This window comes from Dicentrarchus labrax, unplaced genomic scaffold (assembly GCF_905237075.1).
Source record: "Dicentrarchus labrax unplaced genomic scaffold, dlabrax2021, whole genome shotgun sequence".
NCBI classification, from domain to species: Eukaryota; Metazoa; Chordata; class Actinopteri; family Moronidae; genus Dicentrarchus; species Dicentrarchus labrax.
The window spans coordinates 14,444,519-14,469,647 of record NW_026136714.1 but is presented as its reverse complement, the minus strand read 5'-3'; the positions used below and the strand labels follow the sequence as shown (position 1 = coordinate 14,469,647).

Sequence of the window (25,129 nt, the reverse complement as noted above, 5' to 3'; positions counted from 1 at the left end):
GAATGAGCGTTAAGGGTGACCATTAGGTTGGTTAGGGTCTTATGTGTGATCAAAGAGTCGGAGAGAAACAGGCTGAAAATAAAAGACATCAAAAAGTTCACTGGACTTTTCAGGCTTCACATTAAATCAGAATAATTACAAATGGAAACTCTTTGAAGAGCCACAGTGTGTCTTTCATCTGGAACTATGAGCAGCTTTTGTCCACAGACATCAGAAACAAAAAGGTTATTGGAAACAACTTGATTTATTTTGGACTGAATCAATGAATACAAAACATTTGGGGTTGTCTGACAGTGAGAAACCACAGGAAGTATTTACAAATGTGTTATCTACAAGAAGGAATGGGATACTTGAAATCTGCTTTCCCAAAATGGGCAAAAATAGAGAGACAGACACCAAAGTGGAGCGAACAAGTGCTGAAATTTACACCGGGGCTGTCTGGACTGCAACCAGCCGCTCTGAACTCGTCTTCAAAGGCAGAGTACTGAAGCTTCATTACATCACACAGATGGCACCATTCATATGCTGACTGTTGATAAGTTGACAACACCTCCTGCTGTGAATTTCATTAGACAGGAAGACATCAGTGATAACAGTGATTAGGGGACCACCATGAGATCACTTCAGCCCTTCAGTCACTCAGGACAAGTCCCAGTCGCCTGCTTTTTCTCTATTCTCCATTTTTGGGCGGTTATAAACAACTTAAGAAGCCTCTTCGTCGATTTTAGGTGCCAAGTAATATTTGACATGTCCCATATCAGCAATCTTGTACTCCACCACTGTAGAAACAAACAATGTCAGGTTAGAGTCACAGTGTCTAAACATGTTAAGAACCTGAATGAAGACATAGGATGAGCACAGACGCACTAACCGAGGGGGATGTCAGCGGACATGCTGAGGGTCACAGTCTTGGACAGCGGCGTGGCTTTGGTGAAGAAGTTCAGATAGTTGAGGGCAAAGATCAGCTGGACGGGTTCATTCATCTCAATAGTGACCTAAAGACAGACAGTGAAGGGCAAAGGTCAAACATTTTAGGTCACCAATAACCTTATTTTTGAGTAGCCAAAGTCGGTTTGTTTGTCCAAACCTGTAAAACATTCAGATTATGAGCTCAAAGACAAAAAAAAAAAAAAAAAAAAAAAAAAAGGGGCAAATGTATGAGTTAAGTTGCTGAAACTGATTAGGATTTAAGATTTGGCTTTCAATTTACTGTCAATCGAATTAACTAAACCTTGAATAACTGTTGGGTTTCAATTAACCATCTTAAATCACGGCTAAAGTGATTGACGGGTTAAAAACCTAAAATTATTCAGTCTGTGAACTACAACCAAAATACTGAATGTTTGAGGCAATGTTTGAGGTTTTAAAACAACTGGTCAATATATTTTGTAATCTATAACCATATCAGTGCTCCCTGGTGGACAAACTATGTAATAGCAACATCATATTTAAAAATATATTTGGTATTTCTGTACTGTAATTTATTTATTGGACAAAATAAAAGTTGGTACCACAATATAGGACAGATCATGTGGCTCGACCGTTACTGATTTTAACTTGGTCAACATTCACACTCACCGCCTCGTCCTCTTTGTCCACGTTGCTGGTCTGGGACAGCTTGACGTTTCCTGTACCCAGCTCTCCTGTGGCGGAGAACTTGACTCCGTCCTTGGCGCAGGAGATCATGACGGCGTCACCGATCTGGGACAGGTCGCGGCAGATGCGGGCAAACTCCCCAGAGGGCATCTTCACCACACAGCTGTACTCCTGCTCCTGGACAGAGACAGACGGGTAAAGGTCAGGAACAGTGTGCACGAGACCGTACGTTGGACCCAAAAGACAAAGTCACAGATTACTTACTGGAATTCCCAGCTGCTCCACATCCAGGTCCATCAGTTTCATCTCATAGTCTGACACCTTCTCCTGGTCTGTGAGCGTAGGAGAGGAGAGGTCAGTACATTAGAAAACAACAACACAGCATCTGTCACGTCTATTCCCTGCTGCTTTTACACAAATAACTTAAAAACTTACTGAGTGTCTCAAACACCAGGGCGAGTGTGTCTGCATTGTCTTCTGCTCTGAGGGTGATGATGTCTTCGTTTCCTGCACACTTCAGGATTTTTGACATACTGTATGGGAAAAAAGAAAAACATTGTGGTTACAAACCACAAAAGTAAATGTCAAATTTACATAAAAAGTAATTTAGAATACACCGAAATTAAACAGCTTAAAAGAAAAGGAATAACCATTTAAATGATGGATTAGTAGTTATGCAAGTCTGCAATTCCAATAGTAAATGTTAGTATGTGCCATTTTATTGTTTTATATATTTCATATTAAATTGAGCTTTAATATCTTTTGGTATTAGACTGTTGTCAGGGCAACAGCAATTAATGAAATGAAAAAGTATGTGACATTGAGCTTTAGCAGTCAGGCACAGACCTTAATAAAGAGACTCAAATAGCTAAATGTCTTATTAATTATTAATTTCTGCCCATGGACTAATCAATTTATTCATAGTTTTGACCCAAATTTAGTGTCTTATATACATTTTAATACTAGATTTCTTTGCTAAAACGTTTTACAACAAATTTTAAACTTAATGTTTTATCATAATATATAAACTTATATGTATATATATATATATATATATATATATATATATATACTATATATATATATATATATATATATACATACTCAAACATTAAACTAAAAGTCCCATTACAGCTCAATGAGTACTCAGTGTACCGGTGTACAAAGAGAGGCGGCAGTGAAACGGAAGTGGAAGTTCCCGGGTTAAACAACAATTCCCGCCAACCCTCCCTGCGGAGAATTTGGCGCTCAAATGACGTCGCTACGTAACGTCACAATGTCGCTGCTGTCAAAAAAAAAAAACCTGCACCAACCGTAATTTAAACTTTAAAAAAACATTAAGTTGTACTTTTAACAGACTTTTATATTTCAATAAAACATGTAGACAACCGGCAGACAGTGAAGAGTTAACACACACAGAGAGAGAGAGAGAGAGAGAGAGAGAGAGAGAGAGAGAGAGAGAGAGAGAGAGAGAGAGAGAGAGAGAGAGACAAAAAAAACATGCCCGGGCAATTCCGCCAAGATGGCCCCGATATTACACAAGCTACTAACTTTATGCTAACAAAAGATGTTAGAGGATGGTGATGAGCATGAAACCGCCTTCAGTATTTTAGTATAGCAGTATTTATAAAGTATTTATAAAGTATTTATAAAGTATTTCCACATCGACTTTAGCTGCGGTCAAACTCAACCTGTCAAACTAGCTGCGTTAGTCAGCAGCTCTTCATCCCTCTGCGAGCCAACACAACCCAACAACACAAATGTCAAATAAATAAAAGGCTGTCGTGTTTTTGTTCTTCTACTCCACCTGCTGAGGTTGACTCCCATGGCGAGGTTTCTGTCGCAGCGGTACGAGTCGAAGCCGTCGTGCCTTAGGGTGAGCTGGACCAGGGAGACGTGAGAGGAGTCCATGCTCTGCAGGGAGATACCGGACGAGCTGACGTCCCAGCAGGCTTCAGTGATCAGATCCTTCAGAGCCTCCAGCACCTTCTTCAGGATGGACCCCTGCACCAGGCGAGCCTCAAACATGGTTGCTATGGAGGTTGTAAGTCTGCGTAGTAACGAAGAGGTTGGTTTGTGTTTGTGTGTGTGTGTGTGTCGCCTTTTCGCGTTAGTCCCGTTAAAAAGGAGGCTGCAGTTTGAGTTATAACCGAGAAGGAGAAGGAGAGAGTCTGCCTCTGGAAGTTGAGTCTTTGTTGTTAGCTAGCAACCGAGCAGCACGCAGACGTCACTCTCAACGGAGACGGAGGGTTTGAGCTGTAAGCGCGCGCTAATGTCGGGTTTTAATGACTCGGCGCCTTTGCGTCATTTCCGCATCCTTGTCGGCACGTCCCAACTGCACAGTGGGCGCTGACGGCGGCCATATTGGAGAGGGCAATTCTCCAACTACAGTAAGAAAAACCTAAATATAACAGAATATACTCAGCAATACACAACATACACAAAATAATAATATACAGTGAATTAAGAAACAAATAAATACAAAATACAATTATAAAACACTAAAATGATCAAATAAACATGTTTAAGTTAAGTGTAATAGTACAGAGAAAGTTCACATTAATTGTGTTTTTATTTTTTTTATTTCGGGGGATTTGAGACAAATGTATATATATTAAATTCATGTAAGAAAAGAGCAACTGAGGAACACCTGCTGTTTCATTTGTAACAATAGATGTGGTATTTACTGATTATTAAAATTATATGAATTGTATTATATTGTTAGGGTAATAAAGGACAAACTACTATTGTTCACATTGCCCCCCTTAAAGAAAAAATTAAGACACTTTTGAAAGACCCAGTTACAAACTTGTAACTTTTAATGCCTTTCCAACTACTCGACAGGAGAGAAAATGCTAAAACGAGCCAAAATAAAGCACCTTGCTGAATACTATGTATAGATGTATATATAACGTATGAGTGTTATATATGTTGGGATACATGTAGAGGCATGATGCAAACGTGAGATGTCCACTGCATCTACCTCATCTGCATGTTTTGCAACACAAGCAGGCTGTAAAAACACAAGTTCCTTGTTCCCCCCCCCCGCAGGCCACAATATTTCCTCTTCTTCCCCCTGTAATAATTCATGTGTGCAAAAATAACTGTACAAAAGGACACAGTGACCTTTCAAAATTAAAGTTTGTTTTATTGATCAATGAGTGCTTGATCTGACTCACACACAGCGTCACTAAACACACAATCATGTCCCCAGTTTGTTGCACAGACACACATATAAACAGATGGTATTTCAATACTATTTCACCCCTGAGTATATATTGATTCAGGCCACTAAAGAACAGGGTCATTTGACACACTTGGCGAATGTCACAAGATCTTATAAAAGAGCAGAAAAACTTCCTTGCAGGAAACCAATCTGAGGTGTTCAGGAATGTCAGACAAGAAAAAAAATGCATCTTGTGTTGGATGGTTATAAATTTGTGCTGGGATTGAGTGCAGTGACTGTAGTTTTTTTTTTTTTATACTAGGGTATCTATTTAGAGACCATCAGGCAGAATGTAGTTGGTTGCCATGGCGAGGATGGGGGCTCCTGTTGGGACCCCGGGGAAAGGACCACTGGACCCAGCGATGTCAATGTGGGAGTATGGCAGAGGCGCATCAGAATCCACACCATGCTGCGTTTGAAATTAAATAATACAAGTTAATGACTTCTTCCATATTATAATGTTCACACTTACAGATAAATAATATTCCGAGCACCTTGTCGAGCCCTGAGGCCATGATGAGGAAAGCCGCAGGGGTCTGATGTCCTCGAGGTGTGGCCGAGGACGGCAGGTTGTTGCACTGCAGAATATCCTCGTACTCGGACTTGCCCTTGTGGAACTCGTAGTCCTCCCGTCTGATACTGGACACCTCGAACACGTCACCCAACACCTCTCCAGCTGCATGGAAGAGGAGGAAGACCATGTGTTAGTTGGTGATAAGGGGAAATAAAGCTTTGTAAAGCACTGAACTACTATGAAGCAACTGTACTTGAAATGGTTCACTGTTTCGATGTATCTGATAGTCAAAATGGCGACATCTGCTGGTCAGCCCATGGTATTACATTTGTAAGGAGGGATTAATATTAAGTATGAGTGGTCTCACTGCTCTTACTATTATTATATACTAATTATTATTGATAACATTTAAACAAACTATATAACTTTAAACACCTGACAACATCAGCTAATAAAAAAAAGTAAAAAGTCATGACAAATGAATATAACAAGATACTAAATTACCAGAAATTATTCCTGATTTGACCAACAAAACACATTCAGTTTATGATATTAAACAGAAAAAAACATGAAAGTCTTTGCACTGGGGAAAAAGTTACAAATGTCTGATTATCATTTTGTCGTTAATACAAAAACATACCACCATACCAACAAAAAAAAAAAGTCAATTAATGGATTAAATTATTATTCAGCTCTTGTTCAAATAAATGCTGGACTCTTAATGTATCCATACAAAACCATCTTTACTAGCTTTTTTTCTGGAGCTTTTAACTGCATCTCAGATGGCGTTTGCTCAGTTGTCATGGAGATGGCTCAGGAGACCCCTACATACATTAGCTGATGAAGGCTGTGAGTTGCAGTCAAAAGCTCTAGAAAAGCCTAGTAAGTGGAAATTACTGTTCATGGTCAAATTATCCACATAGTCGTCTCACCTTTTTGCCACTGAGCAGCATTTTCACTGCGGTGGGCGGGTCCATTATCCATGATGATCTACGAAGAGAAATGAGTGTTATAACTGTAAGTCCATTACTATTTTAGTTTTTAAATGTTTAATATCTCTCAGGGAGTGGCAGCACTGTCTGTGTTTGAGCAGTACTCACAGAGTAGTTTGGTCCCATGGCCCTGATAGCATGACCCGTCAGAGTAGCGATAGTAAACAGCTGAGGAGAAGTCTCACGTACCGCCTGCAGACACAGATCACATGATCAGAATGAGAGGGGATGCACGTGCAGAAGAGGGGTTAAGATGTATAAATGAGTTAAGATGTTTTTATAAACATGATGTTGTGACCTTCTCCTTCATCTCACAGAGCAGGTCGACCATCACCATACGTCCCTCAGCGTCTGTGTTTCCCACTCTCACTCTGCGACCCGCACGGGAAACCATCAGTTCATCGGCCACGTAGCAGTCTGACAAACCACACACACGTTAACACAGACGCTTGGTGCAATGTGACACAGATCCAACCGAGAGAAATGTAAACAGGAATATTAATGAGGGAAACGTAGATTACACCGACCTGCACCGACACTGTTCCTCACCATGGCCATGGAGCCGATGACCTTCAGATGTGCTGGCCTCAGCTTGGCTAAAATCTAGAGAGCAAGAGAGGCGTTAGGGAGGGAGCAGTGCTGGAATATTAAAACAAAGGCAGGAAACGTCACGCTTCACTATCTATGGTAATGGGAAGGAAAGGAAAATATTCATCCCTTTAATCGTGACTCAGCTGCTTCTAGGACTGAGTCATGTAGTGTTGTTTTCAAGCAAAGTCACAAGTGCTGAATATTTCGTCCACGTCCCGAGGTTTGGACTCCCGGAGGGTTAATTAATAGGTCATTCACCTGGAAGAAACCAGCCACAGCAGCAGCTCCACACTTGTCCCTGTGCATCCCAGCCATGAAACCACCAGCCTTGATGTCTGCTCCACCAGTGTCGTAGGTGATGCCCTGAAAACATCACGTGAGAAACAACCTCTGTTTATTAAGCAGTCAGTCACACACAGATACAGATACAGATATAATGCATACTGTACAAAGCTGGCGGTCCTCTGTAGAAGAGGTTAGATAAATAAAAACAGCTTATTCTAAGGTAACAAAAACACAAAGAAAACTCTGCCTCATCTTTAACTCTTTTAAAAGCCCTAATCCTGTTTTTTCAGGCTTTTCTTTGATTTTCATTTATGTTTTATGACAATAGACAATATGTTTGTACTCTCTTTGTCTTTCAGCTCATTTTGTCACTTTGTAACTTTGTTTTGAAAGGTGCTACATAACTAAGGATTAATTTATGCCAACAGATCTTTAATTGTTGTACGGTATTAATTTTTCTCTTAAAGCCTTGGTCAAATAAGATATTTGGTGAACAGGTGTTGTTCTATGTACTCGTGTTTTAAAAAGGGTACACGTTATGTTGAAGACTTAATATTTATTTGGGGACAATTTTTTCCTTTCCTCTCACCTTTCCCACCAACATGAGTGTCTTTTGGATCGGTCCCTCTCCACAGTACTGCAACTTGATAACTCTGGCCTGGTGACGAGGGACGCCTGTATGAGGATGGAAAATAAGAATAATATACATGCATCTTTTAAACGAAAATCAACATTGAACAGTTGTGATAATGAGTAAGTGATAAAACATTATGTTCTCCTACTGTTGGCACAGCGGTTGACTGCAGCCAGACAGGGATACTCTTTCTCCAGAACCTTCAGGTCGCTCACCACTTCCACCTAAAGGTTCATCAACACAGACACGTTCTTATGTTTGACGCCAGACAAAGTGCTTAGTTGCCATTTTCCTGAATCTTATGAAGAAGGAATAAGATTGTTGACTTTCTCCTAACAAGAAACAACAGGACTACCTGCACAGGGCTGTCCCTGAAGAGTTCCTGGACGTAATCAGCCACACGAGGAGCAGCCATACGTTCAGGGTCTGAGCCACCGATGTCACGACACGCCAGTCTGAGGAGGGGAAACAGAGCAGCTGGTTGAATGAGGGAACGACAACATGAGAAATCTTAGCAGTGAATGGAGGTGAAATATCTGACCCACCTGCCACTCTCCAGGGCGTCGGCTAGCTTCACCAGTTTCTGTCCCTCTGCCTTCTGTGCTGCCCACAGCCCCAGAACACACACCTTGTGCTCGCTGGGTTTTATATTCCCCTCCCTCACTTCCAGAGGCTTTTGTGGGATAAAAAAAACAAACATAACAGTTGAGTTATGCAACAGAGTTGAGAAAAAAAAGCCCATTTGTGTTCAAGTACTTTAACTGGACTTCATCCAAGTGGTTTGGCATAGAAAACCCCCTGTAGTCTCTGAGTCATTTTATATGCATATTACTAAACTGATCACTTCACTGTGGCCAAGAACTACATACCTTGACCTCCTTCTAATGGTTTTTTTAATAATGTATCATCATCTGTGCTTAAGGAAGGTACTTATTATTGCACTTTTGCACCATAAAGTTGGGTGCTCTGATTTTAAAAAGAATGGTTGAAAAATGTATACAGGAGACACTCGATCCCAGACTTCCCATAATGTAACCAATAGCATATTTTAATTAGACTGTTCAATGCCCACATCCTTTAAACTCCACACAACAGAACACATTATATAACCGTGTGCAATGTATTAGTAAAGTTGTACATCACATGACTAGTAAACAGAAAACAAACAGACTAAGAACAAAGAGTTCCCCTTTAAAAATTGTCCATTGGTAGGTGGATCATAAGACAGAAAAGAGCCTTTATGTAGGCCCTGCGTGAGTGTTTTCTCACCATGTATAAAGCCTGAAGGGCCCCGAGTGCAGCCACCAAGGTGCTGTTGTTATAGTCCCTGTGTGGAGGACAGACCAGCAGGGGACGCTGCATGCCTGCTTTCAAGGCCCTGAAAAGAAACACAGAGAGTTAGAGGGAAACCAGCAGAGCGAGACGCTAAGGCAGGAAAGAATAAATAAATCAGCTGCCATCAACTGACCGTTTGATGCCGTTGAGGGCAGCGTCACTGAAGCGCCTGACATCATCGTAATCGCGGTTCACCGGGCCGGTGGAGGCAAACACCAGGCGGTTACCAGGGAGACCAGGGACCTTTAAGACCACTACCTCATCCCCCAGACCGCTGTCCACCTATAGTGAGAGTAGATGAGGGAGAGTAACACCACAGTGTCACAGGAGAACACGTTACACCACCTGTTGGTGATCAGCTGTAATACCAGGTTGATTTGGAAGTGAACGTCACAACTCAGGCCTGAAGGGAGGAAATAATCCAGTTTATTTATTTAAGTCAATATAACTTTCTGCATGTAAATGCATTTTCTAAATCTAACACGAGTTCACACAGGGTTAAATATTAGCACCTATCTCTCAATTTTGATTTGGTTTAATATAGTAAGATTTAAGACTGATTAATCCCCATATTGCATTAATATAAAAAGCACTTCTCAGAATATATAGTTCCAACTTAAGTTTCTTTTTTATATCTGTAATAACTTAACATGTTTTACACATTGTGTGTCACTGACAGAACCATTTATTTATTTATTTACTGCAAACGTACACATTTACTCTAAGAAAGGACACAGATGCAAAGGTCACTCTGGGGATTCATCCTAAAATGTGTTTTTTCCAGTGAGAGAACATTGTGTTTTATTCTCAATTATCTGCAGTAATCTGTGTTTGGTGTGTAAGTTTCTGCAGTCTGGATGTGATACAGACGAAGAACAGGTGAGAAAAGGGTTGTGAAGTTACAGACTTACAGAGCTGTAGTCCTGCAGTGGTTCTTTCAGACACTCGAGCTCAGTGGGCAGCGTGTCGTGGCTCTGGGTCACCAACACGATGCCATCGAAACTACAAAAAAAAACACAATATCATCATTCAGATGCACAAAAATAACTAACCAACACCCTGGCAGCTAAAGAGGAAGCGCTGCATTTCTCCCAGTACTCACTTCTGGTTCTTGATGTCGGCGGTCCATTCAACAGGCTGGACGCTGGACAGAAAAACACACAAATACACAGAGTTATTTCCTCTTGAATCTGCAGTGTCAGCATTGTCTGACATGGAAAAGCAGAGATATCTCACGCAGAGGGACACAATCAGTCTTGTGTGTGGTTTTTATAATGCAGGTTAATGATAACAGAGTGTGGAAACCAACAAGACCTTTGAGATCTGCTTAATTTGAGCTGTTAAACAAGAGTGTGGCAGGTTGACTTCTTGTCTCACTGCAGTGAAATCAAAACTTTCAACCCAGTGTGCACTTCAGGGTGGATGATAATGTTATAAATCTGTTAACTAATCCTTTTTCTGGGGTCATATGACACTTAAAGTACTGCTATTAAAGTATAGTGAGACTGAAAGTGAAACATAAGCATTAAAAACCGACTGCGTGGGCCCTTTTAGTGGAAACTGTATCCAGACAAAATCAGACTCTTCCACTCTGAGCTGCGGATTAATAAACAAATAAAACATTTAATTAACATTTAGCTAACTATCACAGGTAAATTAAACGTCTTAATTAAACAATCTGAAGAAAACACGACCTTACACAGCTGAAGGGGGGAGAAACTATCTCCTATTTAACAACAATCAGCTGATCCATTCATGGACGGAGCAGCTGCACTTGAGACAACCGTTAATTTAAACCGAAGATCGGGCGGTTGGAAGCAGCCATTAGTTTTCGTTAGTCTCACCTGGTGCACATCGTGGTCCTCCTCTTCCTCTGCTGCGTTCAGGGTGAAAGAGACAGCTGACAGCCGACGGATCCTTCCCTTCACTCCTCTCCGGCTGATCACATGATCCGATAAGTTGTACCCGTGCTGCCTTTGCGTGGCTTCTCGTAGCTCGTAATCGCGAACATCACGAGTCGTTAATTTTTTTTTTTTTTTTAATAGCGTGTTTTCTGTTATTTAAGCTTTTTGGGTGTTAAAATTTACCCCGAAAATATGATATTTGGTGTCAGTCGATGTAGTTAAAGTGTGTAATATGACCTAGGTTATCACACAAAGAAAGACATATTTTACGGTAATCAGCTATAGTTGTATTAGTAAGTAACCGAAAGTTCTGACTGTACGCGAAGGCGCATTTAAGGATGCAGTAGGGAATTGTAGTTTCCACAATTAATTCAACAAACGCGAAAAGCAGCATTAAAATAATATTATGACAAACATGTAAATTATTGCTCGATATTATATAATATATACAACCGTTTTTACACAGTTAATCGATTAATCTCGCTTCTGACAGGGCTGACCTACTCGAACTACAAACACTAACCGGAAGTAGTTGACAGTAGTGTTTTTCTGTGCAAAACCAGAGAGGTGAGTGTTAACCAGAGACAGTACAAAGGGCATGAAATAAAGTAGTAGCTGTCCCGGTTATTCAGTAGCAGGTTACAGAGTCACAACCACAGGTCGAGCTGCTGCAGGTAGGCACAAGTTCCCCGCTTCTTATCGTGGTTGTCATTTACAGCTCTTCTATCAAGGGACAGCACATCAGAGCTGCTCACATAATGTGTACTTTGGCACTTCTCATCTCGACTAACTAGTTTGGCTGCTGCTCATTTTGTTCTCACTGTTTATTGGTATCGACAGTTTTAGACTTTATGTGAGTGAGGAGGAGTTGATGGATCTTTTGTGTAAACTCTAATAAAAGTTTTGAGCTGTCCAAAGAAATCCCAGTGTGGTACAGAGTGATAGAAACTGGAATCACTAATTGATTACTCATTTTTCAAGGAAAAACCCTGCTTTGCTCTATATATTAAACAACTTTTTAACTACTACTACAACAACTACTTTTAGTTGGACAAACACGTCAAGTTTCTGGAACTATTTTATGACATCTAACAGACTAACAATTAATTGATTAATGGAAAAATGGAATAATAAATGGAGGTTGAGATTTGTGTGTGTGTGTGTGTGTGTGTGTGCTACAATCTGAAGGATGAAGGAATTCACAATAAACCAAAAGAAGAAGAAATCAGATTGTGTTTGATTTATATTTTCTCTCGTCTGCCATCTGTTCTCCTTCCTCGCCTCCTCACATCTTTCTCCTCTTTTGTCCCTCCGACAGATGAGACTTCCTCTTCACTCCTTTTGCGTCTTCAGGAGTTTATTCTCTCAAAGGCAGACGACAAACCCACAGCAGCGAGCCTTGAGCGGTGCAGCGATGCGTCTGGTGCAGTTTCATCGTCACGGTGACGTAGGGAGCATCAGGGTGGGAGTGGAGCACGGCGAGGGGCTCGGCGTGGTGGATCTGAAGGCGTTTGACCCCTCCATGCCCTCGACAATGAGAGAGCTGCTGGAGATGGGAGACGAGGGTCTGGAGCGTGCACAAAGGTTTGACTCCTGAATCACTGTCTCCTTCCCTAACTGATATTCTTCCTCCTCATTATCTCCTGAATAAATCCTCTTCATTGTTACCATCATCTTCTTCAATCTCGTTCCTACATGAACATCCTCTTAATTATTAGTTCTAATTCCTGAATCTTCCTCTTCTTCCCACATCCTCTCTTCGTTCCTACAACTTTACCCTCATCATCATCCTTCCCCTTCATGTTCAGGGTCATGTTCTTGTTGACTCCTCTTCCTCCTCTTCTTCCTCAGGGCCTTGTCGTCCGGTCAGTGCGTGGTGGAGCGCTCAGACATCCAGCTGCTGTCTCCCGTGTTGGCCCCAGAGAAGGTGGTGTGCGTGGGTATGAACTACCGGGACCACTGCCTGGAGCAGAACGCCCCGATCCCCAAAGAGCCGATAATCTTCAGCAAATTCCCCAACGCCATCACAGGCCCGTACGATGACATCATCCTGCCCTCAGAGAGCCAGGTGAGAGCGAGCACCAACACTTAACACTCAGAGTGCTTTAAAAGATAGAGCTGGTGTATTGTGGGATCTATGTTTCTGCAAAGTTCTCTAGTTCAACATAAAGCTGGACTGAACCAGAGATTTTACAGATTTAGGTTGAGATCGCAAATAATCCTAAAATCGACTTTGATGAAGACGTACTTGAAACGTATTCAATCATTCAAAGTTTGTTTCCCCCTTTCCGTGTGCTCCAGTATACTTTGGTATTTAACTCTGAAGCCTCCAAATACCAAGATTGTTTCCACTGGTTTAACTTTTTAACAAGCAGGTAAATACAAATTTTAATTATTGTGTAAAACAGAATCTGGGCAAATTAAAGGAATTAGTTTTAGTTAAGTTGTAGAACATTTTTAGATAAACACCTAATTCAGTGTAAATTTTAGTACTATGTACAAGTGTATAGTACTAAAACTGTATTATATACAACTCCATAGGAGATGAGATCATTTTGTCTCTTGAGCACATCTTATTTCTTGTCTTCTTAATGTTCAAGAATATTCCTGAAATAAGTTAAACAAGGAGTTTTTACCTGGTATGAAACAGACTCAGTTTAGTAGTGATGTCTCTATCTGACCTTCATAAACACACAGAACCACCAGTTTCTATGTAGTTATTCTTAATGCCTTCCTACAGGTTGGATTCCCCTTGAAATCAATGAAACAAGGTGGTGGAAACACTACTGCTTTTTGTCCACAGGGGTCGCCAGATCCAACACAAAAAAGTCCCTCTTAGGTCAGCCGTCTCAAACTCCAATTAGCTAGGGGCCACTGCTCAAGGAAGTGCTTCTAAAAAATATTTCCATTACTGATATAAACCTTTAAAAAGACGCAAACAGCCGTTTCTCTACGTTTTTATATAATCTTTGTTGTTTCGCAGCCAAACAACGAATGAAGGCCTGAAACCTGCTCTCGTCTTATCAACCGTACACTCTCATCCAGCATTATATCTTTATTATTCTTACTTTATACTAAAATAGAATTGTGGTTTTATTTTAATTGTATATGAAGAGATAGTTTAAATTGATATGAAACAACTACTAAAAAATAAATATATAACATTAAATCTAATGATTATATTATGTAGGCTGCAGGGAGGGGGTGGAGGGCTGTAAATGGCCCCCGGGTCGGCAGTTTTAGTTCCCCGTTGTAGGGCCTTTAATTTTCCACATAATAAAATCCAATCACTTCACTCCCACTTAAAGATTTATTGTACAAGATGTTTTTTTTTTCCTAGTACAACAAGACAAATCAATGTTAGTGTCTCCTCGGGTTTTGCAGATGTTAAAGAGAACAAATACAAAGTCTACTGTGTGTATACAGTATGTATGTATTTATTTTGATATATATTGATCTATATTTATTGTATAAATAAATAGATTTTTCAGTATATGAACATGGTGCTGGAGAAAGAGTGAGTGTATTTATATATATATATATATTTAACTGTCAGACAGACAGAATTAGTGTGCAGTTTGTAACAGGGACACTGTTTCTGCTTCTTGATGCCGTATTTGCTTTCTTGTTTTGTCTGAGTGAAGGAGGTGGACTGGGAAGTGGAGTTGGCCTTTGTGATCGGACGAAGAGGAAAACACATCAAGGTGAGCGTCACAGAATCACCTCTGATGGCCCTGACACTTTGATGCTCTGGTGCAGCTTCTACTCCGACTCCATTTCCTCTTGTTGTTCAGGAGGAAGATGCTCTCTCCTACGTGGCCGGCTTTACTGTGGCCAACGACGTCAGCGCACGTGACTGGCAGATGAAGCGCAACGGGAAGCAGTGGCTGCTGGGAAAAACGTTCGACAGCTTCTGTCCCCTCGGCCCTGCGTTAGTAACCACAGGCGCCGTGAAAGGTGAGACGCCACAGAAAGGGAGAGTGAGACAGAAAGGGGGGAATTAAAGACAATTTGGTGAATCACGTAATTATCTGTGATTTTGTTCGTCAGAGTTAACAAGCTCTTTTAAAAGAGTAATTTATTTAGCTGATTAGAGCTGTGTGATAATTAATATCAGTGAAAACACTCCTGATCAATGTGGATTATTATATTCATGGTACAATCTTAGTCAAGGATACAGATCTTCAGACTCACCATGAGGTTTACAATAACCCTCAATCTAACTGCTGCTAATTGATAATAATTAAACAACTTTTAAAGATTGTTTTTGAATATATATATATATATATATTTATAGACTTATCTAGAGCCAGTGTTTGTTTTTATACGTTCTGGGCTGCTGTAGAAACATGACAGTTCAACATGGTGGACTCTCTGGAAAGGACCCGCTACCTCTGTAGATAAAAACAGTTCATTATAAGGGAACGAAAACACAGGTGATTAAACACTAAAGAAAACACACCTATCTTCAGTTTCTGCCCATAGATCTTCCTAAATGTTACACACTGGACCTTTAATGTTTGACAGGAAATCAAGGTAACGAGTATCATTACATATTTGTCCTATGTGGCTTTATAACAAACAAAAGAGTTAATGGATTACTCCTAGCACTGTCATTTGAAACATTATTCAACACTATTAATATCAAAAAGTTAATCAATCTAGCCAAGTTTATTAAAATAATCAATTATATAATACATTAATTTAAATTAATTAAGTTTTTGCTAAAATTGACCCTTTATGGCCCTTTATAAGACGACCATTAACAGACAGAGTGACAGTGGTTGTTACAGGTCTGATAGTGCTGACTTATCTCATTTGTAGTTTATAGATGTTACAACTCTAACTAAATTATAACTCCTATGGCAGGAAAGAACAAATATTCTTTTTAATTCAATGGTTTAGACTTTTCAAAACCTGCAGACACCCTGTTAATCATTCCCCCTTCAGATCCTCACAACCTGGATGTCCGCTGTCTGGTTAATGGAGACACAGTGCAGAGCAGCAACACTGATCAGATGATCTTCAAGACGGAGACGCTGGTCGCCTGGGTCTCAAAGTACGTCCATTCGGTACACTTCTGCTCGTGATGAATGTGTCTTTGCTTCACGGGAAGATATTGCTAAGAGTTTTAAATCCACACAGATTTTCATGATATATACGAAACTTAAACTTTTTCCTGCTTCAGTAACTCAAGCTGAGAGTGTAGAGTTTCCATTTAAGAAATTATGTAAATCAGATCGTGTCAGAATCCACAAGAGGATGATTGTGCGAGCAAATGGCCTCCGTTCATCACGGACGCTAAGCTGAAATTACATGCCTCCACTAAGACTTATCCACCACGGCTGGCACCCTTTTTCCCTGAAGCACCCTGATCTGATCTGAGATTCTTGGACAGAAAAGCCTCTCAGTCTCTCTCCTGACTTACTGCTGATGACTTTCACAGGATCTGTATACACAAATGAGCATAAAAAGCATACTGCATGACCACGAGAAAAAGAAACCCTCTCATTCCAAAGACAATAGTCAGCTGTGGTAATTTCAGTGCTACTGTATAATAGCACATGCTGCTCCCTGAATCTGGGCATCCACTGTGTGTCTTTTTTTACTCCTGTCAGGTTTGTGACATTAACTCCAGGAGACGTATTCCTGACAGGCACTCCTCCAGGTGTGGGTGTGTTCAGAAAGCCACCTGTTTTTCTCAAGGTAATTTCTTGGATGAAACTGCCAAAAAATGTAGAGCTGGTGTGAACCAGTTCTTGTGTCTGTAGCTGCACTTCAACTCCAACTTTACTTTATCCAAAAGAACCTAATGGCTGCAGATAATATACTATATGTATTCTGTTACAGTTAAAGGGACTTTGTGTCCATAACACAGTATCTTAACAGACAGTAAGAGAGAGTATTTAAAAAGGAGTAAAGGTGTATTTTAACTAACTTTTATTTATTTTTTTCCAGAAAGGAGATGTGGTGGAGTGCCAGATTGACCAATTAGGCTCTATAATCAACAAAGTGGTCTAATCCCTGAGACAGCCTGCAGAAAACACCAAGAATCTATGAAGGGCTGTCAGCTGTTAAATAAACTGCACTTCTAATCGACTGCTTCACACAATTAATAACTATTATCAGAAAGTTTGAGTTATGTTTCTAATAGACTGTGTGAAAACTGTAAACTCACGATGAATGTTTTATTCGGGGTACTACAGTAATTGAAAGGAAGGAAAACATGGTATTTTTACTACATGAAACGGTGTAATTACATGACTCAACGCAGTGATTTTGCAGCTCGACCTCGGTTATTGAGTCACTGTCATCACTAGCTGTAAAAATACCCTCCATCAGCAGCCACCCACTCCTGCTGTAGAGCAGAAACTGTGAACTTCCTGACAGTTTTGTTATATGTAAAAAAAATAAAACATGTTTGTAATTATGTTTAACATTCAGGATGATAAACTGATGAGTTTTCCCACTAACTTAGAGGATTCAACCACTTTTTCATGAGAAGTAAGCAGATTTCCAGTAATAGAATTGAATAAATTAAATGAGAAAATGTTGCTGTCTTCAGAAAGTGTCCCGTACATTGCCTGAGGAAGCTACTTTGATTCATGTACCTGCTTGCTTCATTTTCTTTTTGCTGAAATCACTGAAGTTGATTTTTTTTCACTGACAGCTGCAGAGAAACCCTCAGACTAAATGGACTCATTTACATTTTGCAGTAGTGTGATGAGGTGACTTGTTCATAATCATGTTTAACCAGCGAGTCACATAATAATCAGTGAAATAATTAGATTTTAAATTCAGTCATTTAGCAGATTATTTTATCCAAAGCAGGCAGCATTTTCCCCCTGAACACTTACACTACATGGGGAGTAATTTGGAGTTAACTGACAGATTAAAAACCTGCCTAGAATTAGTGGATTTAAAACCCAGGCTATACTGAGGCACGTGTGAAAAGCCTGTTAACAGTACACTCACTTAAACAATGGGTGGCAGTAGAGTTCTACGGTCAATGGGAGCCTATCAACGGCAGCTTTGATTTGTGGTCAAGCTGAAAGGAAAAACACAGCCGTGCTGACTCTTGACTGTAAAAACAGATGGTTGTAAACTCCAAAATATTAACGCCTGCCAGAAAAAGTTCTACGTCCCGTTCAAAGCGAGGCATCGATTTGTCTACACCTCAGAGTCAAAAGGTCTATGTCAAACAGACTCTCCTGAGATATGAGTCAGCACACAAAAGATCTACATTCAGGAGGAGAACGAGTTAGAGTGATGAGCTGTTTGGAAGAAATTATATCTAAAGAAATGAGCACACAATATACTACTGTAAAGCCTTTTTGTCTGTGAACCTATTCAAATGATATGTGTCAAGTTAATGATGAAGTAAGCACATTTGTTTATTGTCGGAATTAACATTTACACTTTCACTGATTGACTTGTGAGAAACTAGAACAAAGCAGAGCTCGGCTTAATGATCACGTTACAAACAAAACATCTGCGGCCTTCATCACAACGTAAACATGGTCGAAACACGAGGCGCAGCGAGTCCTCACAACTGATTACAGGGACTTCATAATCCTCGTCTCCTGTGGCTTTATGCTAATGCTATTACTAAAGATAAACTTAAAAATCAATGCCTCATCACCGAAAAATCAAAATGCAATTAACCTAAAGGCACGAGCGTCCCGGCTCAGCATGCATCTTTTTTTTTTTAAACACTGAACACAAGCTTGTGTGACACTAACAGAGGGATGAGGTCAGACTGCAACAAAACAAAGCCGAGTCACAGCCTCGAGTCGTGCTGCTCAGTTAAACACATTAATTGTAGAGGTACTGTGAGATGAAGCGGTGCAGTTTCTGCCTGTTTTCTGACAACTGGAACAAAGGACTGACACCCAGGAAGACGCCTCCTTTCTGATGCTCCTCCGAAAGGACCTGCAGTGAACATAAACACGGCACCGTCAGGACACTCGCAAACCACAATACTTTTTATTCTGTAACCTTCATTTGAGCATTGTGAGCTCATTCTTATCTTTAGCAGTGTGTTTTTTTTTGCAGAAGGCCAAATAAAAAAACAATGAATTGAAAACAGATAAAAACCTTTCAAAACAAAAACACCTCAAAAATGAAAAAGAAAAAACAAAGCTAAGGACGTTACATAAATAACATTGAACCACCTAATTCCATATACTCAGCAAGGTTTGAAATAATGAGGCTAAATAACAGAGCTGAGCTTCAGACTTCCTTTTGTTTTACAGTTACACTAGAAGCACATTCCCCCTCTTTGATTCCTGACCTGGAGATCTCAAAAATGAAGCCGTCTCGACATCAGGGAGTGGAATTAGCAGGATAACAACCACTTCTGACTGATAACCTTGATAAGAAAGTTAATAATTGCCTCATGAGATCTTTGCAGATATATAGGTCAATGATGCTCTATTTTTAAAAAGGCAACGATTCCCAACCCACAGACTGATAGAGGAGTCTGATGGGTGCAGATGCTACTTTATTGAGTCGAAAGACTGAGTGGTAAATTGAATAAAAATATTGATTTATATACTTATCGATTAAAAAAAACTACTTCAGAGTTTTGAGTGAGGGACTGTTTTGTCCATTTTTATGAGCACAATAGGAGTGTTTCTTTTCAGTTCATAGATTTTAAGTTGGTGCCAATCGGCCAGGTTGCCCTTCTCCTTTTCTATTATTCCTCATTGTTTGCAGAGTCAGTGCAGATGGCAATAATAGATTCTCATATTCCTATCAGCAAGACAAGCCATTTGCTGCCTTGCGTCTTGCAGTGTATGAAAAACAACCTCCACAGACTTGAAAATTGCTGCATCTTGATAATCCATCACAATAAACATGAAGCCTTTATCTGGCCTCATCAAAGTTTCTGTTTAATCCTCAGTTCATTGTGCCAGAGTGGAGTGTTTTAATATCAGGTCACCTCCCAACTAACAGGAAGTAAGGGAAATATGTCACTGAGGAATCCTAAAAAACAAAATCACCTCAGGAACATTTCCCTGCTTTATCTTACTTAGCACCAAAGTATTATCAACACAATGTACTGAATGGAACAGGTCAATACTTTGGGAAATACACTTTCTTGCAGAGAGGTAAATGAGAAGATCAATATCTTATCTTAAAGGTATGGTAAATACGAAGCTACAGCCAGCAGGACATTAGCTTAGCTTAGCATATAGACTGGAACCAGCTAGCAGCAGAAAAACATACCCATCAGAACCTTAAAAGCTCTGTTGTTTGTGTGTTATATCTCTCATATCTGTGGGCTTGTTCAAACTTTAACAACAAATCATATTTTACAAGCTGATCACATATTTTGTGTGTAAATTCATTATCAGTAACTAGTACCTATATGTAGCCATCAAATAATAAAGTAAAACGTTTGAAAGCCTCTGTAATGTGGTGAAGTTCAAATATGTTTTATATTTCATGCGCGTCAGATACGCTTCTATTTAACACAACCAAAGGCTTGACGAGTTAGTTTTAGTTAATGTATTTGCACATGCACTATATATGTATATATATATACACACACACATATATATGGACAACAGAATTTAAAAGAAATGTAAAATGTGCAGGAGAGCTTTGAAGATGAAGATACCTCCCAATTATAAATATAATCATACTATCAAAAAAGAACCGATTCAAGCCACTTCAATACAATATTAAGAAGAAATGTACAATTAATTAACATCATAATGTTCACCAACTCTGTATGCTTCAAGTCTATTTTTGTCTCTTTTACATGAGTAATTGCAGTGACTTTGTGTTGGACTCTGACTGACCTACACTCACTACTGTGCCTGAACACATCCTGTGCAGAGACAGACAGAGACTTTGTGTAAAACTGTCTAAAGTAAAACATGTACATCAAGTTGGTGCTTACGTACACCGCTGATCCTGCACAGCAATAACATTTGTGCTATTTCAGACAATTTATAAATGTTTTAAAACCCAATGACATTCAGCACAGTTGGAAACATAATGGTGGTAAAGTTGATATAGACAACAATAACAAGGTTACGGGTTCGTAGGACACCAGTATTTTTCTTTTCAAAGCCCAAACTGTGAAATGGTTGAGAGACTCAGACGAAGTGTTGCCTTTACCACATTTTTTCTCATTTCTAATTTTAAGTCACTTGTGTCCTTGGCCCAGTGAATTCTCTTTAAAGACTGACATTTCTGCCTCAAACATGATTGGATATGGCTGGCTCCAGTCAGGCTCAGTTTCTCTCCCGTTACATAAAAATCAGGTTGGATTCCCGCTCACGTTGAGCTCGAGGGCTCAAGAATACTGTTGAAAAACACCAATTGACCATAATTGGATTCAGGCTCACATGGGAACAGATTTATGTTTAACTGAACTTTTTAGGTAGTTGGACTCCACCTAAACTTTTAGTCCTGAGTCGAGCTTTGATTCTCCGCAGGCGCACAGATTTAAAAAAAAAAAAAAAAAAAAAAAAAAAAAAAAACACAACACACACACACACACACACACACACACACACACACACACACACATAAATGCTGTCACTCACCCCCAGGTCTATTAGTGTTCTAACTGCAGTGTGTGCAGCCTCCTCTGAGCAGCTTTCTGTGAGATATGGCACAAAGGCACACATGAATCAAAAGAACAGACAGATATCCAATACAAAAAAACAGGTCGGTATAACAGAACAAAGCCATTACCAGTGGGATTGATTGAAATTTTATTCTGGGTAATATTGAAAGGTGTCATTTGGGTAGTTTCTGATTGTCTTATATGATTTTTTAAGAAGACAGCGTTTGAAGAGAGCAGGGGAGCTGCTTTGCGTTTCTTCTCCGGTCTCTGCTGACTTGTTACAACACAAGCTGAATCAGTGAGAGAAGGCAAGGTGACAAGCTTTTGAAGTTATGACACAAAGAAATGGAGGCTCTTCGTGTTTGTGTGTCTGTGTGTGTGTTTTTGAGAGGGGATGTCAGGTTGAGCTCACCATAGTGCTGTTTCTTCTTATGTGCTGTGTCACACAGATGGGAGTGTAGCTGAGCCACAAACTCTGCTTCTGCAGCAGGAAAGACATGAAAATAGAGCCAATTATTCCACTCAAAGCAAAGGACACTCCTCCGAGATACTATATGGAGTTTTCACGGGTCGGTGACATGCTATCACACTGTATATTTACGACTGGTGGGCGGTGGAGCAGGCCACTGCAAATGGTTGAAGCATAAATATCAGAGACATGAAGAACACCATCAACATTCATTCTGACTTAATGTGGCATGAATGTATCAGCTGGTTCTTTGCTTTGTGCAATACTTGTACAAAAGTTAATACTTTCAAATGAAGCTTTAAAAGACCCGTGTTTAGGATATAGAGGCAGCTAGCAGTGAAGCAGCAAATGGCAACTCACTGAAGATTGCTTATGTTTGTATTTAATGACCTGGGAATGAGAACAGGCTGTGAAGTGTGTAGGAGAAACTATGGTGGCCGTGAAAAAGCCTCTAGAATCAGTGTTTGGTTCGTCCCTTCTAGGCTACTGTAGAAACTTGGCAGTTCAACATGGTGGCCTCTCTGTAGATAAAAAAACGTCTCATTCTAAGGTAACAAAAACACAAAGATCCTTATTTTCAGTTGATTATACACTAATGAAAACATGAATATTATATTTTCTTTCTGCCAATAGATCCTGAAAGTCTCGCCAAGTTTCCACACAAAACTGTCCCTTAAACATACAACACACATACCTGGCAGTGATGAGTGCAGAAGGTCCAGTCCGGTGGTCGTCCAGCACAGTGTCCTCAGAGGTCCAGCTAGCATACTGCAGAGGAAGAAGAGCATCTCTGGACACTGACTTGGTTGGCTTATCTAGAGGAGTAGACAGACACCGAATGTGGTCAGAAAGGGTAAAATGAAGAGCAGGGATGAAATAGCATTTTCCACTGTGATGAGCAGTGAGAAGATGCTGTCAGTTGGTCTGTGGGTCCCAGAAAGTAATACTGCTGCAGGACACAGAGGCACAATACTGTAAAAGTTACACTTGCCAGAGCAGAATACATTTATATGGATGTCCCAGGTTTAAATCCCAGTGCTGGTTTCATGCAGTAAAACATAAAGGTTTTATGTTCACGTAAAACAAAAAACACACAGTGTATACTGTCATTGTGTGGCAGTCACTGAGCTTCAGCTTTCTCTTGAGTGGCATGTGAAGACACGAAGGTCGAAGGGATAGACAAAATGACAGGAACACCTAAGTAAATATAAAGAAAAATCCCAATAATGACTACACTTTCAGAGCATTTTCTTTTTTTTATTTCCTTAATTTTCCTCTTTTATCCCACAGGTGATACAACAGTACAGCCAGAAATGTATGAGGACAAAAACTCACATTTTAATTTAACTTTAATCCTTCCACTCTCTTTTTCTTGAAGAATATAGTTTTATTTTGTTTTTATCTATGAATTTATTTCATGGGTATTCATTTCTGATGTCCTGTAATCAGTCTTGGTTGATTAGGATGTGAGCAGTCATTTCTAGCATTTTACGGATCACTGAACCTTGCACCTTGAACCAGACCTCATCAGAGGTGTACACGGTCAAAAGTATGTGGACGTTAAAACCGTACATTCATATGTGATTGTTTGTGTTGCTGTAACATCCTCAACTCTTCAAGAAAGGCTTTGCACAAGATTTTGGAACCTGGCTGCAGGAATTTGCCCCAGTTCAGCCTCAGCATTAGTGAGGTCAAGCACTGATGTTGAGTAATGAGGCTGCCTCTGATTCTGGGCTCAAATGTTGGATGGGGTTGAGGTCAGGGCTCTGTGTAGGCGAGTCAAGTTCTTACACACTCCAACTCCAGAAAATGAATTTCTTTAAGGCTTTGTGCACAGGGGCACTATTATGGTAAAACATGATAGGGTCTTCCCCTAAACTGCTGCTAAAAGTTGGAAGCAAAATATTTTATTCTGTAAAAGATGTAAAAGAAGGGATCTCAATCCCAAGTACACAAACATATGTGGACGGGGGTGTAGACATACAATTGGCCATATAGTGTAAACTGGACAACTGGAACTACTTCTGCTCTGCATTCATGTATTCAAATATTAAGCATAAAGACTGAATTAATGGTTACAAATGGTAAATGAGGGAGGCCATAAAGCTGAGGGTACATTAAAGCATTTTATAAATAGGTTATCCGTGTCTTTCTTTTATTCATTGGTCATTATATAGCCATACAAAACCAGTATGTCTCTCAAGGGGTGGATGCCATTACCAGTTCAGCACACTGGACAGGGTGATATAGTATAATGGGTTTCTACTGCTATTTACACACATGAACTCACTTAAAACTATTTTACAAAAAGTGCTTAAAAATCACATATCAAGTGATATTTCACTCAGCATGACATTTTGAATGGAGCTCATCCACTTTTTCAATGAACAGTCGCCATTTAGTCAATAAGGCTAATTCAATTTGTGTTTAAACGGTCATTATGTGAATGTGCAGCACTTACAAGCTTCAGTACACAGTAGAACTTTAAGATCAACATAGCAGAGAGAAAAGAGAGAGTGGTCATTAGTGGAGTTGTATGAGGAGTAAAAACACATTTTTAAAAAAAAGGGCAAATCAGCAGCTATTAAGACCAGAGAGGCTGCCTGGCAAAAATATACTAATAGACTAAAGTAGTAGAGCCAAATAAGTAGATATGAAAAAGAAAGTCTCACAAAGGCGCTCCAAATGGCAGAAGGTAAAGGTATAAACAATAATATATTGGCTGATATTAGCTTATCAGATGGATCTGGAACAAGAAATTACTAATGTCAAAAAAATGTTTGAAGTAGTTAAGAAACACAACTGACGATTGTCCTGCTCAGTACATACCTTGGTCAAAATGCATTATACACCGATCAGATGTAACATTATGACCACTGACAGGTGAAGTGAATAACACCGGTTAACTGGTTATCATGGCACCTGTCAGTGGGCGGGATATATTAGGCAGCAAGTGAACATTTTGGCCTTTAAAGTTGATGTGTTGTGGGCAGCGTGA

The 25,129-nt window shown here is 39.9% G+C and overlaps 4 protein-coding genes across 10 annotated transcripts in view; 1 reads left to right on the top strand and 3 right to left on the bottom strand.

Annotated features, from left to right (window-relative positions):
- Positions 1-225: 225 nt before the first annotated feature.
- Positions 226-3,871, bottom strand: pcna (proliferating cell nuclear antigen). The gene is made up of 6 exons (XM_051423541.1): positions 3,404-3,871; positions 2,032-2,129; positions 1,861-1,928; positions 1,579-1,773; positions 872-995; positions 226-779 (listed from the first exon to the last, which is right to left on the bottom strand). The coding sequence occupies exons 1-6, from the start codon at positions 3,622-3,624 to the stop codon at positions 703-705; spliced, it is 783 nt and encodes a 260-aa protein (XP_051279501.1). The 5' UTR covers positions 3,625-3,871; the 3' UTR covers positions 226-702.
- Positions 3,872-4,718: 847 nt separating this feature from the next.
- Positions 4,719-11,143, bottom strand: zgc:152830 (uncharacterized protein LOC767682 homolog). Its single transcript, XM_051423513.1, has 16 exons — positions 11,018-11,143; positions 10,276-10,317; positions 10,085-10,175; positions 9,307-9,455; positions 9,108-9,216; positions 8,384-8,511; positions 8,194-8,293; positions 7,987-8,062; positions 7,794-7,879; positions 7,178-7,282; positions 6,856-6,931; positions 6,627-6,745; positions 6,437-6,520; positions 6,269-6,326; positions 5,317-5,498; positions 4,719-5,231 (listed from the first exon to the last, which is right to left on the bottom strand). Exons 1-16 carry the CDS (start codon positions 11,026-11,028, stop codon positions 5,094-5,096), a joined length of 1,554 nt encoding a protein of 517 aa, XP_051279473.1. The 5' UTR covers positions 11,029-11,143; the 3' UTR covers positions 4,719-5,093.
- A 276-nt stretch (positions 11,144-11,419) lies between these two features.
- On the top strand, positions 11,420-17,514 carry fahd2a (fumarylacetoacetate hydrolase domain containing 2A). Of its 2 annotated transcripts, none has more exons than XM_051423536.1 (8): positions 11,420-11,644; positions 12,396-12,661; positions 12,929-13,145; positions 14,722-14,781; positions 14,872-15,034; positions 16,028-16,136; positions 16,696-16,783; positions 17,036-17,514. In XM_051423536.1, exons 2-8 carry the CDS (start codon positions 12,396-12,398, stop codon positions 17,096-17,098), a joined length of 966 nt encoding a protein of 321 aa, XP_051279496.1. In that variant the 5' UTR covers positions 11,420-11,644; the 3' UTR covers positions 17,099-17,514. The 2 variants fall into 2 exon arrangements, with proteins under 2 accessions (XP_051279496.1, XP_051279495.1); XM_051423535.1 differs by having other exon boundaries at positions 11,439-11,751.
- Positions 17,515-18,446: 932 nt separating this feature from the next.
- gpat2 (glycerol-3-phosphate acyltransferase 2, mitochondrial) overlaps positions 18,447-25,129 on the bottom strand; it is a 113,176-nt gene continuing 106,493 nt past the window's right edge. For all 6 annotated transcript variants that reach the window (XM_051423490.1, XM_051423491.1, XM_051423492.1 and 3 more), the window contains 4 exons: positions 22,826-22,946; positions 22,075-22,143; positions 21,640-21,695; positions 18,447-19,009 (listed from right to left, as the gene is read on the bottom strand). In XM_051423490.1, coding sequence (XP_051279450.1) covers positions 18,893-19,009; positions 21,640-21,695; positions 22,075-22,143; positions 22,826-22,946 — 363 coding nt within the window. In that variant the 3' untranslated portion in view covers positions 18,447-18,892. The remainder of the gene's footprint in view (positions 19,010-21,639; positions 21,696-22,074; positions 22,144-22,825; positions 22,947-25,129) is intronic.